General features: G+C 36.3%; 1 protein-coding gene across 3 annotated transcripts in view; it reads left to right on the forward strand.

Moving 5' to 3' along the window:
- The window catches only part of sobpa (sine oculis binding protein homolog a), a 38987-nt gene that overhangs the window by 6583 nt on the left and 10416 nt on the right, over nt 1–21988 (forward strand). The window contains exons 2-7 of one of the 3 annotated variants that reach the window (XM_082154956.1): nt 1972–2043; nt 3422–3557; nt 5676–5873; nt 10194–10345; nt 11243–11266; nt 18355–18438. In XM_082154956.1, coding sequence (XP_082011082.1) covers nt 1972–2043; nt 3422–3557; nt 5676–5873; nt 10194–10345; nt 11243–11266; nt 18355–18438 — 666 coding nt within the window. The remainder of the gene's footprint in view (nt 1–1971; nt 2044–3421; nt 3558–5675; nt 5874–10193; nt 10346–11242; nt 11267–18354; nt 18439–21988) is intronic. The other 2 variants (XM_082154957.1, XM_082154958.1) reach the window with 2 other exon arrangements.

Consider the following 21988-nt stretch of genomic DNA (forward strand, 5'->3'; position numbering starts at 1 on the left):
CATTAACTTTTTTATTGTGTCACTTTAATAGCTTTTTCTCCATTTTTAAGAATGCTTAAATGTTCGGTTTGTTCAGAAATGATCTATGTATTTCCCTCTCTCTGTTCTTTTAAATGGTTTGTTCACCCAAAAATGAAAATTCTGTCATTAATTACTCACCCTCATGTCGTTCCAAACCTGTAAGACTTTCGTTCATCTTTGGAACACAAATGAAGATCTTACTGATGAAATCTGAGAGCTTTCTGTCCCTCCATTGACAGCTTCGCAACTACCACTTTGACGCTTCAAAAAGTCCATAAAGAGATCGTAAAACGAATCCATTTCAATTGAGCAGTTTAGTCCAACATTTTCTGAAGTGACATGATCACTTTATATGATGAACATGTTTAATAAAGCAACAGAGTCTCTTCAAAAAAAAATTGGACTAAACCGATCAATTCATAGTTTTAAGATCTCTTTATAAATTTTTTGAAGTGTCAAAGTGTCAGTTGAGTAGATGTCTATGGAGGGACAGAAAGCTCTCAGATTTAAAAAAAATTTAAAACTTAATTTATGTTCCAAAGATGAATTTATGACAGAAAATTTGAATTATAACAGAATTTTCAATTTTGGGTGAACTCACCATTTAACTCCCTATCTAATAAATAGAATTATACATTTTCAAAGTGAATATATATAGGCTATATATATTTCTATATACCGGTATATGACTTTTAATATATATTTTCTATTTTAATATACTTAATATACTTTAAAATATAATTCATTTATGTGGCGCAAAGATGAATTTTCATCAGCCAATACTCCAGTCTTCAGTGTCAGTGAAATCCTTCTAATATGATGATTTCTTTTTTTCAACTTTTTTTCAGGATTCATTGATGAATAAAAAGTTAAAAATAACAGCATTTATTCAAAATAGAAATCTTTTCTAAGAGTAGAAATCTTTACTATCCCTTTTTATCAATTTAACACATCCTTGCTGAATAAAAGTAGTAATTTCTTTCAAAACAGAAAGAAAAAACAATTACTGACCCTAAACTTTTGAACAGTAGTGTATATTGTGACACAAGATTTCTATTTGGAATAAATGCTGTTCTTTTTAACTTTTTATTTATCAAAGAATCCTGAAAAAAGTATCATTATAAAAAAAAAAATTAAGCAGTACAACTGTAATAATATTTCACATTTCTTTTCTGTGTATTTAATCAAATAAATGCAGGCTTGAGGAGCATTAGACTTCTTTCAAAAACATAAAAAATAGTAATGTTTCCAAACTTTTGACCAGTACTGTATACATATACAACTTGTTAACACTGCAAGTCAGGTCAGCCCTCTTGAGGAAATTCTGTGCACCTCTAAACTCAGCTCAGCTGGTGTTCCCAATCAGGACTCCTGAAGTGCCCAAAACACTTTAGAGCGGAGCTCAGATGAATCTAGATTGATCCGTGCTGTGCTGATACTGTCTAGGAGGTTTTCCTGTGGACAGGGTGTGATTACTGCTTTGTGACTGACCTTGTGAACTCGATCCTAAAACAGAAGCCTCACCTTACAGAGACCAGAGGCAGGGGCAGGACAGACACCTGGTGGCCATACAGAGGAAGTGCAGGGGAGGAGTGGAGATGTGCTGTGTGCTTTATATATGCTGTACAACTATTCAAGAGTTATGAAAAATCATTTGTTTCTTTATTACGCCTCAATAAGAGTGAATCCCTCATTCGGCCTGTTTTCTTTTAGATCATATGTGTGTGTATGTTTATTATTGTAGTGTAGTAGTTTACGCTGGAGAGTAAAATTGTTACTGTACGATGTGGTGATTTACTATAGTAAATGTTAAAGCACATCCAAACTACATTAAATAAGTATGTATCCGGCAACACAGAACAATAGTAGGCCTGTGCTGCTTGACAGTTTAATGCGATTGACTGACAGTTTCTATGTTTGATTGACAGTTGTTGACTCGTTTCTCATCAGGTCCCGTCCAATCGGCCCCTCCCAGGGGCGGGGCAGGCAGGCAATCTCCATGGCAACTCGCCCTACTTGATGGTGAGAGCCTCCCTCAAATTGACTAGAACAGAAAAACTGACAAAAATAAATAATACATATATGGAAATAAATACATATCTAAATGTTTAGATGCTCATTTACTGTATGCCTTAGAGATGAATACTCTGAGATTTTAAAAAAGATACAAAATTAAATTCTAATTTAATATAATTTATATATTTAATGTCATTTTACAATATATTGCAACTACATGTCAACTACCAGTAATTAGAGTATTAGTCTGCTTAATATCTGCTCACACTTTATTTTGATGCTCCCACATCACTATAAGTAACTTTGCAATTATATGTCAACTTATTCTACTAACCCGATCACTAACACCTAACAGTCTACTAATACTCTAATGAGAGTTAGTTGCAAAGTTACTTATAGTTAATGTCCAAAGTGGACCATCGAAATAACGTGTAACCTTTGATTTATATTTTCTCTACAAATAAAACTAACACCATAACCACTAACGCTAAGTCTACACAGAATATAAGCAGGCTTTTATTCATTAAGCAAACATTTACAAATATATTTGACATGTATAACTACTTTTTTGAGGTGATTCCTTAAAATTAGTCTGCTTTGAAGATTTGAATAGGGCAAATGGGTATTAAAGTATGGCCCATGTTGTTTGTCTAGTATGTATGTTAAAGCTACATGATTCTGCTCTGGTCCGGTCAGCTCTGATTTGTTAATAATGCGTCTTCCTCCTCTGCTCTGCTTGTCTGGCTTAAGTGTTGTTTGCAAGATGTTTGTTTGATGCCCTGGACAGTTTATAGCCTCTCTACAGATTTCATTCTTAAAGGGATATGGAGCTGAAACGTCTGAAGCTATTTACAGTCAGATTTTGTCTATCGTTGAGCCACTGTAGAGGATTTCTTGGATGAAAATCCTTTTGGCCCTGGTTCACAGTAGCCACACAAACATAAGATTCCCTGTGGAGATTTTTGTTTATCCGCATTGCAAAATCTGCCAATCAAGTGTTTTTTTCTTTTTTACATTGATTGTGTCAATGCAGCAACACCTCCTAAAGAGACTGCAATTATTTACTATTTAAGATTCACTCTGTGTGTGTGTGTGTGTGTGTGTGTGTGTGTGTGTGTGTGTGTGTGTGTGTGTGTGTGTGTGTGTGTGTGTGTGTGTGTGTGTGTGTGTGTGTGTGTGTGTGTGTGTGTGTGTGTGTGTTCAGTAAGAATGGATTATGAAATCAATAATTCTGATATATATATAAAAAATGGTTTTAGTCGATTTAACCTATGATGCATAAGCAGTATCTGCAATGTCATCAATTTGTTGAATCCTTACAGATAAAAAAAAAATCTAAATTGAAAATTGCATTTTAAATTGTTCTCTCTCTCTCTCTCTGCAGAGTTTTGCCGAAAACACCATGAATGAGTTGCTTGGATGGTACGGATATGACAAAGTGGAGTTACGAGACTCAGACGACATAGAGATCCGCAACTACCCTGACGGAGAAATGCGGCAACACATCTCAGTCCTGAAAGGTGAGATCTGACACAGGCCTTCACGACCCACGGCAGGCAGGCAAAAGAAGATTTACACATAGCAAATAGACGGTCCCAAAAGCTAGCACTCATGGATGAAAAACCACAATAGTACAAATTCAGAAGTTAGGGAAATAAAAGAAAGAAATTAATACTTTTATTCAGCAAAGAGTCACAGTAAAGATGTTTACAATGCTACAAAAGATTTTTATTTCAAATAAATGCTGCTCATTTGAACTTTCTATTAATCAAATAATCCTGATATAAATGTATCACAGTCTCCACAAAAATCTCTTATATATATATTAAAATTAAAACGTTATTTTAAGTTGAAATGATACTTCAGAACATTCATATTTTACTGTATTTTTGATCAAATAAATGCAGCCTTGGTGAGCGTAAGATACTTGTTTCAAAAACAAACTTGTTTCAAAAATCATACCAACCTTAACCTTCTGAATGGAAGTGTAATTTTGATTAGTTGTCAAGACAATTCGATTATTTACGCATCATGAGTGACTGAACTCTCTTCTTGCTCTGCAACGCAGTATTCTTCACACTTATGTATTCAGAGAAAGTTTCAGTATCTAACTATACCTTCTGGACCCTCTGAACACTTGACACTAATATGCAGAACTTGCGTTCATTTATTTTTATCTTATCATCCCTTAATTCCCCATAGATTCTTTGTATCAGGTTAATTCCACAAACCTGTTTGCAGAAAGAGCCTAGAGGGAATTCTGGGATGTAATAATAAGACACAAAATCCCGACAAGGACAGGACCCAAAGCAAGGACTGTCAGATTTTAAATGTTAAAAAGAGAACGCACTGTTAAATTCCTGAACTTCCTCTGTCGTTCCCCCGAGAGCACTCCGATTAACCCACAGCTTTATCTTTGCACCCTCCATGCTGTCTCCTGGCTGGCCTCCGTGCCAGAGCATTAGAGAGTCTTAAACTGTCAGCCATTTTTTCTGCGGCCCTATGGGGACAGAGAAAGAGATGCTGAAACAATGAGCTGGCTAATTCCTTGCTAAGTCCATACTCCAGCCTCCATTAAGGAAAATGGTGATTTAGGCGTTAGACGGTTCCCAGCTAACATGCACTCAGCCACATTTCTCCAACCTACCACGCCTGCCATGTGATGCTCTCCGTAATTACTTTCCTTCCATCAGACAAATCCACAGCCGCAGATTACGATATTTCACTATTGTTAGTTGACGTAGCTGGAAGTGGAGAGATTAGGCGAAGGACAATGAGACTTAATTAACTCGTTTAGCCGTGATCGTCTTTAAACGAGCCGTTAGAGTAACAAATGGACTTTTTCTGCTATCTACCAGTAATCTGTTTGGGTGCTCTTGTTGAATCTTGTCTTATTTGCTGCAGGTGGATGTGTGTATGTGTAGTATGGGAATGTCTTCTCGGGACTCTGCAAGAGCTATTTAATCAGTTTTCTGTCATGCATCAGGTCAAAACAGTAATATGGGGTGTGCGTTTGAGATATAGTAGTGTCAGGCTCCAGAGTTGTGAATGACTTGTGAATTTAAAAATGAAACACTAATCACAAAGAAAGATGTATAACATCTTCATACACAGTAAATATTGAACATGCATGCCAAATCTTTATTCAGTATGAAACACTGTTTCATATTTTTTTACTTCTGTAATGTGATATTTTTTCAGTAAAACAGCATATCCAACAGGAAAAAAGGTAACTGCTACTAATAATAAAATAATTATACTAATAATAAAAATATATCAGTACTCAATTTTATCCATCAGGAAAGTGTTATATACCAGAATAGAGCCAGACCTGAATGTGAGATTGTTAAAATAATGCCCAAATAACTATATGGCTTTTTCATCTAAACTCTACACTTAAATTTGGAATAACATGGACCATGGTTTGTTCTTAACCATTTTGTTTAGAATGTAAATGATCATTTCTTATTGACTACATACAATGAAATGGTCATGACCTTTTGAATTTGATGACAGTCAAACCTACCGATGGCATTTCGCACATCAAATAGCATAGATCCCACTAACCTCATGTATTTCACACTGTGACTGGTTTGTGAGACATAACCGACTCGCCATTACCACTCTCTCCTCTCTAGAGAACTCTTTGCCAAAAGCATCCACAGTGGAGAACAGCAGCGGTTCTCCTCCACACGCCAACAGCTCTAGCTCTACCCCGACGTCACGGAATGGAGTGACTGGCGAAGCGTCTGTAAACCCCTCCCCCTCTAAAGAGCACGGAGGCCTGCCAATCATAGTGCCCTTAATCCCGCCCCCTCTGATTAAAGCACCAGCAGGTAAGAAACACAATAGACAGTATGTGAGTATCTACTGTAACTTATACACACACATACAACTGTACAGAAGGCACTTCATACTTCTTTTTATCGCTGGGTAAATGTAATCCCAGGTTACATACTTTATATCCGTCAGGTGTCAAGTATTCACACCGTACATTTGTGAACCATGCCGTGAAAAAAAGTTATATTTCCGAATTCATAGTATTCATGAAACAATAGGCAAAAAGTACCTATACTCGGAGGACCTACTAATGCTCTTCTAAAGTTGTGATTACCAGCTCGTCGCATTCAAGTGCTTTGTTTTCAGAAAGAACAGGAATCATGGAGGACACTAGGTTTATTCTTGCCTATTTATTGGGAAAATCTTATTAAAGCCAAAATTATATTTAGAGTCCCATTCATTGACAACCATAAACACCGCTATGTTTAAAGTTTATGTCACGCCCAACTCGGGAACCTGGGTATTAAAATGTTCCCTGAGCTTCCCAGTGGTAAATACGACTTGAGATGGTGTTTATGTCCAATTTTTACCTATAAGACAGCATATGTACAGGGGTGTCCAAACTCAGTCCTAGAGGGTCGCTGTCCAGCAGAGTTTAGTTCCAACTTGCCTCAACACATGCCTGGATGTTTCTAGTATGCCGAGTAAGAGCTCGATTATCTGGTGCAGGTGTGTTTAATTGAGGTTGAAGCTGAACTCTGCAGGACAGTGGCCCTCCAGGTGCAGGACACCCCTGACCTACTTCCAGCGAGATTCTGAAGTGTGCATTCAATGAACACTTTCAGTCCAATGAGGCCACGGGAGAGGATTTGTGAATGGCATGACGAATGTAGTACATCTATATTATTACACACATTCATATCATAGAACATACATTTTTAACACTTGCAAAGTAATTACTTATTCAAAAGAAGTACCTACTCAGAGAGTATGTGAATTCGGACGCAGCCCATAGTTACGGGTTTGAATCGGTCTGCCGAATCTTTTATATTTTAAACTTAACTCCTTGAATCATTCGGGCTGATTTCTGAATCAACATGTGACTCACTTTCAGTGATTTCTGTCTCAAAATGAAGCATGTTTTGTGTATATAAGGTATAAGGTTTTTCAAACTTAAATGTAGTTACTGACAGGTTGTTCTTTCAGCATTCTCAGTCAGAGTTTTTATATTTAATATTAGACAGTATTATTTATATATAAAAATGTCCTTGATGATAAATGTAAATATAACGCTGAAAGTCCACATTCATTGTTGGTTGAGCACACACTGTGTTGTAGCGCAGCAGAATACAGTCATGGTGTCTAATGGGGCGGCACCATGGTGAGGTGCATCCCTAAACCAGTGTACCGTGCACTGGTGTATTTGTGTGTGTGTGTGCCTATGTGTGTGCGCTTGTATTTATGTGTGCGTTAATGTGTGTGATGTGGTGAGAAACAGATGGTGTAGACTCGCTAACTACCACGGCAACAGAAGCCAACTCCCCCCCTCCCCATCCCCGCCCCTTGCCTGTGGCCCTCTTGAATAATTCATGAGCATGCGCATAGTGACAGAGGGCTTTTGAAGTGCAGGTATGTGCTGCTCTACCACTGGATGTTCCACAAACACACACACATTTGCACAATCTCTCTTAAATTAAGGATTCGGATGGAGCAATGAGACTGTGCTGAGGAAAAACAAACAGAAGTGTCATGGCAACCGTGTTATATTAGGATGTTTGTATTTTGAGGGTTTTAGAGGAACACTTTGAGTCTTTGTTGCTCTGTATGATGCTGTTTGTTAGGCGAGCTCTTTCTGTCTTATTTTTTTTATATACTTTTTCCAGCCTGCTGAATCAAAGCTTCTATTGCTGTTTCTTTCAAATAATAAAAATTGCTTCAAGACATGAGAACAAAATGTACTGTACATTAGAATTTGTACAGATGAAGTGTAGATAAATCTTCAATAATATTTGTAAAGTTTTTTTAAGCTTGAATATTATACAGCTTATAGTCCAAGTTTTGGAATCATAAAGGAATAGTTTATGCATTTTTTTTTAATTATTTTATAATTTGTCTTTTTATCATTTACTCATTCTATAATAAATGAAAATGACTTTCTTTCTTCTGTGAAACAAAAAATATTTTTTTTTTATGCAGAATGTTCTATTGTGCATCTGCAGCTTTTTAAAATGGGGCGGGGGAAGACCATCAAGCTCCAAACAAGTCAAAAATGCAAATGCAATGTAAAAAATTTGTATTCCATAGAAGAAATACAATTAATTTGTAATAAAATGATTACAGAATTTTTGAGTGTTCAATCTAGGGCCTAAAATTAACGGGCCAGTGCTGCAGCGTCACATAAGTTTAAGCCTTGCCAATTTAAATATTCAAGTGCAAGAAGATGCGAAAGGGAACTCATTCATTACTTGAACGCTGTGGTAAGTTTTCGGTGCGCAAACATCTTAATAGCGTGCCTAGAAAGCCGCATTTCAGGCAGTATACGCGGATACGAAATTGAGCTCTCTTTCACATATTCTTGCACTTGAAAGGACAAATTCACACAAAGTATCCTAGTAAACATAGTCGGTTATTATGACTTAAGTAACGTAAATAGTTTAGAAAGAAAACACGTGTACAGTATCAGTATATTGGATCCGTGCAGGTCTTAAAGTGACAGCAGCCTAATATTCCTGATCCTGTCTGTCTCATTAATGTTAATCAAACAACAAAAAACAAAGAGAAAATCACTTACTGCTTTATATCTTTAATAAGAATGAATCGGTTTAGTTTATACAGTGAAGACTATGCACCCAGTGTTATTTTTACATTTAATTACTGTTAAATTTCTTTTACACTTTACATTTCTGTACCTGAAAATTGTAAATTTTCACATAAATACAATCTCTCTAAAATGTTGGTGTCAGTTTTTGGCAAAAACACTTTCATGGCCAGTACATTTTCTTAAGTCACCGGCCATTGGCATGTGTGGCAAACCGTTTTAGGCCCTGGTTCTATCCCTTTAAATCATGAATTACTTGTTTCAAACAGTAAGTTAGTCAAAGTCTCAAATAGGTATTCCTATCCCCATCTCACACCATTGGTTGAGAGAATGTTGTAGTTTCATTGGGATGCTTAAACAGATTGCAATAATGTTTTATTTATTTTTTTGCCTCTTGGGATGCAGAAATGACTGAAAAAAAGTTGTACTTGATTTTGGGTTGTGGTCTGACTCTCCTCCCCTTGCACTGAGTTTAATTTGGTTGGTCAGAAGTGGATCTGACTACTGAAGTATACTTTATGCTGAGAGTTTAGCCGATGGAGAAATGTTTAACATAATTCTGAATTGATTTCTATCTTAAAATATAATTTGGTCTACACACTCATTACAAAAGCCACAGGAGAAAGAGAGAGAGAGAGAGGGGTGAAAGGAAAGGTTAAGTCTAATGGGCAGACATTTTCTCTCCACACACTTAGATTGATCTGATCATTAAGCAGCTGCTAGAGGGTGAAAGTGTAAAAGATCTCTGAGGAGAAATCATTTGACATGGGCAGATGCATTAAAACAATCACACACTGAATCTGAATCTGAGGTTGGGAATCTCAGAAGATTGAAAGCGCCAAAAAATGAACAGTTTTCTGTTGTGGCAATGTCGGTTATATTTGAATCAATGTGTGTGTATCTTTGTGGTCCCTAGAAGCTCGCTCACCCCTATTACCAAACACACACACATGCATGCAACACACTTCAAACATCCAAACCCGAACACTCGTGCCCCCAAGCCTTTGGTTGTTAGTGGAGCACGATGGGAAAGATCTAATATCTTGTGACATGTGATGTAGGCAGATTGACTGACGCACACACACCAAGAAACATGTGTATATATTCTTGAAGTGTGTGGGGTGATGCATGATGACAGGTTTCTTTTAACCCCTTGTGGATTGGTGAGGGAAAGATTCCCTGCAGTCATTAAACACACTTTATCTGGGGTTAAAAGCGAGGTTTAGAACAACGATATCTAGGGGGTTAAGCACAGTGTGAAAAGCCCTGAGTATATGTGTATCTGCATCATATATGTATGAATCAGTGTCTAAATGTGTAAGGGTGGAAAATTTTATATTGTAGTTCTTGAGGTGACTATCTGTTATATGACATCACACTTCTCTACTATGAATTGCAAAAGCACTTCAGTCTATCTCGCTTCTCTGTGTTTCAGTCAACAACGATGCATGTTGTAAGCTATCTAAAATTTGACTATGTTTCAAATAGTTGACTGAATAGATCCTTATATATTCTTTATTTTTCTGTTTCTCTCTCTCTCTCTCTCTCTCTCTCTCAGAGGAGGACACCTCTAATGTTCAGATAATGTGTGCGTGGTGTCAGAAGGTGGGAGTGAAGCGTTATTCTCTCAGTATGGGCTCTGAACTGAAGAGTTTCTGTAGTGAGAAATGCTTCGCTGCCTGTCGACGTGCCTACTTCAAACGCAACAAGGTAAACGCCCAGTCTCCACCTCTTCCTGTCCCCTCAGCCAATCAGGCTCCTTCTGTCTGATGTCACTTCTTCTGTTCTGCCTTAACCTTTTTCAGTGTTACTAAATTCTTTGGCTCAAAACTGACTCTTACTCTGTTAAATTACACATTATAAGACATTATTTTTTTCTGTAGATTTTAAGCAGGTATCACAGTTACAGTCATTTTTTTTTCACAAGTAGCAGTATCTCTAGAGTCCTTATTAGGTTATTATTCTTCTCAGCTGAAACACTAAGTCATTTTTCATTTTCATTCATTGGTAGGCCTATTTGTACTTTACTGATACTTTTGAACATGGTTGGTTCACAAAGACAAGCTGATGGCATGGGTTATTCCTATTATGCTGTACATTTTAATGTTCTCTTCAAACAGACTGTATAAAATATACTTACAATTTTAAAGATTGAGATGATCATATTGGTTAGTTTTCATTTATCATATCACTTCACATCATTTTAGTTTTTTATATTATTTACATTTATAGAATATATTACCTTTAACTAAGAAAATGCAATAATTTTGCTGGGGGAAAAAACACAAGAAGCTTTGAGTATTAGCAATGGATTAGAATTAGATAATCTCTGTGATGTTTTGTAATATTAGCTGGTTTGTCTCACTTCACCCTGTTTGATAAAATGACAGAAATTATAAGCTAACTCTCTATATCACTCACAGAGCAATTGCTAACTTTATTTCCATCCTGTTCATTTTCTTAGTTATGATTAATAATGTGTAATATTTCTGAAAGTCTGATTTACCCCCAACACAAGAATATTCAGCAATGAACCTCATTTAGATTTAGACCTCATGCCATCATAGTGAGACAGATATTGATTGTGTGTTTTCTTTTCTATCTAAGCTTGGATATGTGAGGAATTGCAGTGTAAGTATTCTGTGTTTGGATTTCTCCTTGTGTGTGTTAGAGACCCATACACTTATTCACACACTGATGGAACTCATAATATCATGGACGCATGCAAACACACCCCCAGACATGCATATATTATGCACATACTGTACACATGCATAAAAAAACACAGGCTTATGCACATGTAAACAAAAGCACACAAATTCACTATAACACATGCATATGTACACACACAAGAGTTTCAAATGCATGCGTACACACTCCCACATGCATGCATGTTTGTTCACAGCCACCCCTCGCTTAGTGTGTGGTGTTTGAGGATAGAGCGGACAGCATGAAGAGACCAACAAACATGCAAACATGACCAGAGATTTACTGAAGCTACCACACACATGTACAAACACAAACGTATACAGTACTCTCTCTCTCACACACACAAAACATATGGATACACAAAGCAGACACAAACAATTGTATACATTTCATGAATTGTAGAGCAGTTTCAGAGCAAAAAAAAAAAAAAAAAAAAAGTGCAAAAAAACATACTTTGGTGTTTTTTTCTTGACTGTAGAAACCATAGACTTCTAAGTTAAGATTACACTGCGTGAAATCATATCATATCATTCACACAGCTGAATTTAAAACATGAATTTTACAGACATATAGATGTAAATGTACACATATATTCTGTTACTGAAAACCACCACCTTTCAAAAAAAAAAAAAAAAAAAATGAAAGAGACAGACAGAAGGAAGTACAAGTGCAGGCAAACATTTACACAAACACAGAGGGACTATTAACTCCATGAATTCACAACAGTGGTCAAGCCATTTTCATAATTTTGGGTTCTTTTTCAACCCAAAATAAAATAAATAAATAATTAAATGATATTTTGTTGAAAAATTTATGGTCCTAAAAATTAAGGCTATTTTAATTAACCATCAATTTTGCATTGTGACATTTCATGACAGTTGAGCATTAATTAAGTATTCAAATATTTATTATTACCATAGTGAAAAAGATTCTCTTTCTCATTACTGTACTAGAAAGAAAACAATGAAGTTAAATATTTATACATCATGGTAGTATTTATTATATCTGCCCTAGAATTTATGCTGATTAAAAAAACTCATTCCACTAGAGTAATGATAATCTAATGAAATTTCCAAAAAAAATACCTAGACATATTATGGTAAAGAGATTTTTGTGGGGGAAATGTGCTAACATAATGAAAAAAAAAAATATCAGTATGATTTTTACTCTATTTATTTTGTTGTTGATTTTGGGGTGGAATGTGACCTAAACTTTAAGAGATTCGCCCTTTTATACATTTGTGAAGTGATTTTGTGCAACGTTAGTTTGTGCAAACTGTTTCAACTTCTGTAGAGGAAGTCAGTGGAGGAATGTGGCCTGGATATGTTTTTGTGAGATTCACCAGAACATTGAACATGTTGATGTGTGTTTTCTCTGATCTGCTGTCTAATTTCCATTGTCTGTGTTTTTATCATAAAAATGTTAGTACAGTCCAGTTATTAAACATTATTGGAGTCTCACGCTTAATGAAGAGAACAGACAGTGTGTGCTGAATGACATCATCTGATATGTTGATACGGTCAGTGTAGTCTGTTATTATTATAGTGTAAACTGTGAGGTCGTTTTGGCACGTCTGTAGATGTTTGGATGCTGTATCTGGTTCTCTGAGGAGACACGTCTGTGGAATGCCAAACGAACGTCTGGCAGGAGCATGTTCATTTCATCCCACCAATCATAGAGCTGTTTACTTCGCTCCTTTGACGATTCTCCTGGCGTTCTGCCACCACTGCGACTCCATCTTTATTTCTATAATTCATTAGGTGGGGGAACTTTATTACGCTCTAAGATTATATGAACATTTCCTCTTTCTCTTTTGTCATGTACACCACAAGGTCAGCTGTAAAGATAAGCAGTGTTGAGTATGTGTGAAATAAGACACTGGGAGGGGCGGTGAGTCTGATGTTACTGCAGTAAATATGCTACATCTGCAAAACTTATAACGGAAAAAGAGAAAGCATACATATGAATACATATCTTTATTCTCTATCATCCCACCGGCCCAACTTAGGTAGTGAAACATCCTCACACCAGCTGCTTCAGGTGATTATAATTCCTCCCCATTAAAGGTGTGTGTGTTTGTGTGAATAAGGAGTGTGTTCCTCAGAGGAAATGTGGTAAACCTCTGTCAGACACGCACACAAAAACAGTATTGTTACTGTATTGTGTTTATTGTGTCAGACGGTGGGCTCGTTTTACGGTGTCCAAATCCTCATATTTGCGTGTGTGTGTGTGTGTGTGTGTGTAGGTGCTGAGGTAATGAATTTTGACAAGATATTTTTAGGCCTCATGAAACCTTAGAGTAATTTAATATTTTGAATACAGAGAAGTGTGTCCATATATAGTGATTTGTTCTGGACTGAGGTGAATAGGACTGCAATGTGTGTTTGTGATGAACAAGCTGAATTAGAAAGAACTTGGGTCACTCTAACTCAGTTACAGTGAGAGTTTATTGTAGGTCTTCAGTGGCAGTTGCCATTAGGAAAACACAATTATAGTGAGAATATATCAAAGACAATGTTGGAAAGTCTCAGTGTTAGCCATCACTATCAAAGAAGTGGAAATCATTTCTGTAGTATTATTTTCTTCAGACATGTACACTTTTGGACATGGTATTTTAAGAACCTTGATGTGAAATACCTTTTTATAGAACAGATAGTTCAGACTTAATAAACATTTTGTTCTTAATATTTTATTGGAGTAGCCTTTTTGTAGTAACTGTAAAAGCAATATCGTACAGTATTTGAGGCCATGCTGTATAATTTGTAAAAAAAAAAAAATCCTGTCCCCTCAGGGAAATAGATTTTTTTTTTTAATGTTTTTGAAAGATGTCTCTCATGCTCACCAAATAAACAGTAATGTTATTCAATATTGTTACAATTTATTAATTACTTTAATATATTTGAATATGTAATTTATAAATTTGATGGAATTGAATAGAATTCATGAATTTGGTGGAATTTGAAAAGCTAAATTTTCAACATCATTACTCCAGTCTTCCGTGTCCCATGATCCTTCAGAAATTTTCTCAAAACAATAAGTTCATATCTTTTAGTTTCTTGTTCAGGCCAGATTTGAATTTCTTACTGCACATTTTTTTGGCACATGTGCAAACGTTGCACAGTAACACAATTCACATGGCTTAGTGATGAAAACTGATGTTGATTCTTGGTGAAATTGTCTTCACAACTTCTAAACATTATTTCATCGTGTGAGCCATCTCATGCAAAATGGTCATTCAGTTATCAAAATCTGTCAGACATACTGTATATGTATTTCCCATAAATATCTATGGCATAGAACATTTTCTGTCTACACTTAGCACATTATATTGCTAATTTTTCAAAATTTTTGTATTTCCCGGGCTGACTGCCATGGTGAAAAAAACCCTTCTAAACATTTTGAACAGTATGGCTGTTACGGAATGGCTGTGTCAATGAAGCACACGACGAAGGATGATTCCAGGAAATCGTCTTTTAATCAAAACCCATAAGGAACAGGAAGAGAAACTCAAAAACAACCATCCAACAAAGGTTCCAGTCCAAAATTGTCATGCCCTTCACTCGCTAACTTCCCTCCGTCTCTTTCACTCAGATGTACGTCATTGCTTACGTTGCATGAGTGCCCACTACTGGCGGAACCATTGCAATAGGCTGAATTGTAACGTGCTAAGCCCTTGATCACTTAGAATCCACAATGGGGTTGATTTTTTTTTTTTTTTTTTTTCTTACAAAATTGTTTAATGCAGCATTCTATATTTATATAGGTGTGTTTGAGTTGTTGAATTAATTAAATTAAAGTAAATTAAACGCAATATGCGTTGACGTCACAATCGTGTTGCATTGTGGTATATGGAGCTGCCTGAAGTGTACATATGAAGTAGACTCACTCCCTCAGTCAAAATCGAGGGAGCAAGGGTCTGTCCATATAAACTTCCCTCGTCCACTTAACGAAGTGGAACGCACTTCAAAATGGCGGCAGGGATTCCCCCGAGGGGAAGTGCTTAGAGAAGTTCGCAAGTGCGTGTCTAAAAGTGGACTGGAACGCAGCCAAAGACGAAGAAAGACAACTAGACAGTACAAGACTAAGACTTAAATACACAGGTGACAGGGAGGAACTGATTGACAAGATAATTGAGACACAGCTGAACCAAAATAACTAATGAGGAGGGTTACCATGGGAACAAATGAATGGCGGGAAACTGAACAAAAGAAACAAAGAATAGAGTCCAAAAACAAACAGACGTGTAACATTGGCTCACATGATGATAAAAACTTTTCATTTTGGTGCCATTGGCCAATTTCCTGACACAATAACTGGTTTTAGAAGCAGTTAAATTAAATGTTCTGGCTGAGTTATTACATTTTGCAGACATGCAATAGTTGTGATGTCCCATAGAACAGTTGCAGTTTAGAGAATGTTAAGACTGTTAAAAAGAAAAGAATCAAAGCGATTGAGGAAGAAAACTGTTCAAAGAGTTGCTGCAGATTTTTTTTTTTTATGGAAACCATGATACAGGATTCTTTGATTAATAGAAAGTAAAAAAAAAAAAAAAACATTATATTATATAAAAAATTATAATAAATAATTGTATGTAATTCTGATAGGTAAAATTCTTATTATTCCAACTAATAAATTCAACTATTTACTAAGCATTGGTGTTTCTTATTATAATGTTGTTGGCACCACTTTATAAAAACAAGCTGCATTACTGTGATTTTACCATTTAGGAATCCGTTACCCATAGTACAATCACTGTAATGCATTGCCTTGAGTTCCTTATTGCTTAAATAAATGATAATGGGAATCATTAAGTACCATGGTATCAATCAAAATATATTGTGTTATCATTAGAAATGATCAATGTCCTCAAAACTTTCTAATTAATTAAAAATAGTCAGTCAAAGAAAAGAGTCAATTGATGAAAACATACAAATGAACTCGAACATCTGGGCAAAACAATCCTTTTAAACAGACTAGCAGATGGACACACAGTCAGACAGTCACACCAGTTTGTGCTTCATGCCATAAAACAGTGTTAAACGCAGCTCTGCCAATAGGAGCAAGAGAAAAGATTTAGACTGAATGGCCATATGGTGTGTGTGTGTGTGTGTGTGTGTGTGTGTGTGTGTGTGTGTGTGTGTGTGTGTGTGTGTGTGTGTGTGTGTGTGTGTGTGTGTGTGTGTCAGGTGTTGGTGAAATTGTGACTCTTTTAAATGTTAAATTTGATTACAGTGTTTAAAATCTGACGGAGCGTAAATTATCAGCCTGTAAATGGTGATGTTGATTTACACACATCTCATTAATTTACTCATAGCAAATGCGAACATGCATAGATCTACAACAAGTAACTTACTTACTGCAGGACTCACAAACGTTTGACTATTTTGAAAGTTGGAGTGCAGTTTCTCAGTCTCCGAAACAAACTCTTTAACAATGTGTCTGTGTGTGTTGGAAGCTATTGGGCCTCTGCTTCCTGAGGTCTTGTTGCCATGGCGTTGTGACTCATGGTGCAGGGTGATTATTTCATAGCTTCTAGCCAAGAGAACAAGCATACACACTCTGAAATCACTCTCTCACACATATATAGACTTACACATATTACGGACACACCCTGGGCAACATGTCAGAGCAGTGGAGAAATGCTTATATAGAGTTAAGGAGTTAATGTCAACTGCCAAATGCAGGATGGATGGATAGATGGATGGATATTGTAAAATGATAGATAGATAGATAGATAGATAGATAGATAGATAGATAGATAGATAGATAGATAGATAGATAGATAGATAGATAGATAGATAGATAGATAGATAGATAGATAGATAGATAGATAGATAGACAGACTAACATGGATGTGTGTTCATTGGTGTTCCAGAATGTGCCTCATATGTGTCCCTTCCATGTCCTTGGAGAAATACATTGTACCTGGCAATGTGCAAAACTCTCTCTCTCTCACACACACACACACACACACACACACACACACACACACACACACCTGGGCTGGGTTGTGTGATGCCCAGATGGTCGCTGGTAGAGATGTGGTTAAAATGCTAAAGGCCCGGTGGCATTATACACACAAACTGCTACAATTTGGGGCATGATTTATAATAGGAAGGCACAGAGTTGTCTTCATATACTATCCATCTCAGCCGCTCTGCAGTTTTAGGTCACTTAATAAGCCGTCTGGTACACTGAGTAGTGTATGTCTGCATGTGGCTTTATCTGTGTGATGGTGTATGAAAGAGGCTGCACGGTGTAAATGAATGGTGTGTGTGGTTATTTCTTGGAGCACCATCATGCCTCAAGTCATTAAGACTGCGGATATGCCGTTTGTGTGTGTGTGTGTGTGTGTGTGTGTGTGTGTATGCGGCCTCATTAGTGCTATATGTAAATGAGTTGGCTCGAGTCCAGAGGGGTCACAGACACCACTACACAGAATAAAGACTGAAGATGTCACAAGTGTGTGTATGAGAAGACTGATGTTCTTCAGTATTTTCGTGTGTGAGATGTTTGTCAGCAGTGGCATTGAGATACTCAGACAGCTCAGAGAGAGTAAATCATTGAGAACATGAAGGATACACCGGAAACCACATTGCTTTCTTTTAAGATCAGTTTTCAGTGTTATTTTATGATTTATTTATTTAATTTAGTGTTGCTTTTTTTCAGCACTGTTTTCCCCCCAATTTTCTAGAATATTTCTGAATTAAAAAAAAAATCTGCTTTTGAGATATTTCAAGGTTTTAATATCTAAAACATTTCATTTCAATCTACCATACTATTATACAGTGTAACCTTGTATTACAGACAGATTTTGAACACACACAGGCACACACTCACACATAGAATGTCTCTTTTCTCTGTGTCAATTCAGTTCAGCACATGTTGTTTTTATTCTCTCACTCAATTCCCTCATTCACATCATTCTTTCTTTCTTTTCTACATCTGTTATGTATGTGTTTATTTTATTTTGGCCATGCATAAAAAGGGACATTATGTTTTTCCTTTAGGCCAGAGAGGAGGAGGGCGTTCCGAAGCACAGCTTGTCCAAAGACACGCCCAGACTTGTCCTCAAGACAAACAGCGATGTGCTTGTAAGATATAAACCATTTAACACCCCAAAATTAGAGATGTAGAAACAGCATATGCATATTGATTAAATGATTTAGAAACATTGTGTGATTGTGACCATGTCTGAAAGTCTTAAGTCATAATTTTGAAATATGGTGTGAACAAAACTTTTGACCTGCTTGTTCTAAAATATTTTTTTTGGAAGCACTTTTTTTGTATTGTGACATTATTTTATAAAGTATGCAGTAATATTAAAATCCTAGCCAATACTGATCAACCAATAATTCTTGTAATGTTATGGCTAATTTGGTCGATATTAAAATTCCATCAATTAATGTTAAAAAAGTACTAAAAACCAAAATCTGTAATTTTAAATGCTACAGATTACAGATTACAGATAATATATACAGTATGAAAAATGACATGAATTTTTAAAGTTTATATTTAGCAGTGATATTAAATGATTAAATGAGTGCTTTTAAAGATTATTTTTAATATCAATACCTATAATAATAGGTATTATAGGTCAGATATCAGTCAATATTGTGATGAGATATATCATACCAATCATATCAACTTTACGGCAATTATCATTATTAATGTATATATATATTTTTTTTTTTTTGCATTACAGTGATGAGAATAATGTCACAATCAAAAACATGACGACTCTAAAATAACTTCTTAATGTGGTTGTTATATTTTGGAGTGAGATATGACCCAGAAATTCCTTGGCATTATTTCATATTGCAAAAACAGCATCGCAAAATAGTTTGAGCTTCTGTTGATTAAGACTTAGCACTTGACACAAGACTGGTCATATCACACATATCTGCTTATCTATTTTATTAGCTGTAAAATCAGTTTGTTATACATCTCTGACATTCCATTTTTCATGTTTTTATTTAAACATTGTCAATCTGCATTGAATGTTACTGTTTGCCACATGAATGGACAAGTGGGATATGTGCATGTGTGTGTGTGTGTGTGTGTGTGTGTGTGTGTGTGTGTGTGTGTGTGTGTGTGTGTGTGTGTGTGTGTGTGTGTGTGTAAAAAATCAGCATATGGCTGCTGGTCGAGAACAGACACATTCTGCGGACAGAGGGTGTGTGTGATGCGAAAAGAAAAGCATTAGCACGGAAACTTCCTTTCTAACATTGAGTTTGCAGCCGTACGTTAGCAGGTAATTACAGTAAAAGAGCGTACAGCTTCTCGCAGCATGGTCACGGACATCGGCTTAACGGCTACAGCAGAAGTAAATGACAGTAATTACCTCTCAACCATGTTAGAGAGAGAGAGAGAGAAAGGCAAAATAAGGGTGAGTGAAAGATTAAGAGAGAGAGAGAGAGAGAGAGAGAGAGAGAGAGAGAGAGAGAGAGAGAGAGAGAGAGAGAGAGAGAGAGAGAGAGAGAGAGAGAGAGAGAGAAAGAGAGAGAGAAGAAGAAGTCCATTAGGGTAATGTGCAGTAAAATTTCTCTTAGAGAGCCGTGACTCGTTAAGTGGTCTCCATCTGTCTCGCTTTTTAAACTCAGGAAATATGAAAATCATTTATAATTGAGAATATCCAGGCTCGCCTTGAGCTGTTTTGTGCTTGTTAACTGGCATGGTTAGAGCTTCCATATTTAAAACTTAAAACTTCATTAGAACATCACATGGATTCATGAATGAGTGGCGTCTGTCTGCCCCAGCTTCTTTCATATCAAGCCCATTTCAGCAAGGTTGGAATACTAAGTAGGCTATGTAAGATTTGTATGTAGACAGTCTGCCATATTGATTTGATCTCCTCAGGTGCTGTACGTCGTGTCAAAATGTTTTTGTTTTAAATGGATTCTTAAACAAAAAAAAAGAATTAATTTTAACTAATTTTATTAATCAGTATTTTACAGTAAAAATATCTAAACATCCTTAAAACAACAGAAATGTTGTCACGAAGCGGTCTTATAATAAGACTTTTCAGAGAATATAGCTTGAAGTTTCCCAACTTATTTTAAAACAAAAACCTCATTGTAATATAGCAGAGCTGTGCATACAGCAAGAACAAATAAACTATTTGTGAGGTCAAAAATATAAATAAATAATTCAATATATATTTTATCTGAAAAGTCTTATGCACTAATCTAAAGTAAATTAATTTTGTTTTTATTGATTGATTTATTTTACTGGATGTGTTTTTGTTTTTGTGTCTGAATGTGTTACTATGTGTGAATATGTGACCATGTCTCGTCCAAGCCAGTGATTTCACATGATCCAGCTTTCCCTTCCTTCCTTCCTTCCTTCCTTCCTTCCTTCCTTCCTTCCTTCCTTCCTTCCTTCCTTCCTTCCTTCCTTCCTTTTCTCCTTTTCTCTTTCTCTCTTTCTCTCTTTCTCTCTCTCTCTCTCTTTATCTGTGTGATGAATGTCCATCATTGACAGTAGTGGCATATGATAAATGCCTTCATTATCTTCAGTGGAACTCTGGCTTTGGCAGTCAATTCACTAGTCTTAAGAGAAATCTCTGTCTGCAGTCTGCTCAGGCAGGCCTGGGGCAAACCATTTTCAGATTTAAAAAAGCATTGTTGGTTTTAAAATTAAAGGCGTAAGGTTGCCAACGCATTAGTAAATGGTACACACTTTTGAACAGCACACATATCTAAATAAGCAGGCATAGGAGTTTGTAGCTATTAGATTTCTATTGTGTTCAGCGTGTGTGTAGAGTTACGGGATTAGATTAAGAAGTGTAATTTTGTTTTTACCTGATTTTAGGGCAGATTCAGCACTGCAGCACTTTAGCATGCAGCGTTTTAGTGCAAAACATGCCTGTTTTCTATAATAATTAGACTTATAATGGATAGCTATACCTAGCACTTAGAACTGACTCACAAGATGGAGAATTTCAAGTATTTGAGTGTGTTTGCACCATTACTTAATCTGCATAAATCTTTAAGTGAATTGGAAGCTAAAAAAAAAACTCAAAAAGTGCATGCAAATAAACAACGTAATTCATTCTCTGTAAATTCCCTCTTCTGTCTGCAGTTAGTTGTGTTGCCAGGTCTGTCTGTGTCTACTTTGTCTGTCTTTTTGACAAGCCAATGTTTGCAAACCTCTTTCTATGTACTCTGCTTGCCAGGCCTGAGGCAAATTTTTGTCTATCTGCACTCAACTACTTCAACTGACCTCCTCTCTGGAGATTAACAGCCTTACCGACTCCAAGACACTTTTGTTGAGTGGTTAGACAGACAAAACTATCCTGGCAGAAAGAGTGTCAGAGAAAAAGTGAGAGACAGAACAAGTGGTTAATCATTTAGTACTTTCTTATTGGATATTCATGGCTATGTTCATCTTTCTATGGTGTGTATATCCCCCTGTTAAATGACTCTATTCTTTGTCTTAGCAGAACACATCATATCCTTTAATTACCCAGAGTTCCATCTCCCTTTCTATTCTGTCGCACTCATACATGCTCACGCAAGCCAGGTTTAAGCCCCTCGTTCCTGTCTATCTCAGTCTGTTGTCACTGTCTTTCTCAGTTAGTGTCATCTGCTGTGCCACAGATACACACTCACACACACACTCAGAATCCACATGCATAATTGC

This window comes from Leuciscus leuciscus (genome assembly GCF_965113295.1).
Source record: "Leuciscus leuciscus genome assembly, chromosome: 22".
Lineage (NCBI taxonomy): Eukaryota > Metazoa > Chordata > Actinopteri > Cypriniformes > Leuciscidae > Leuciscus > Leuciscus leuciscus.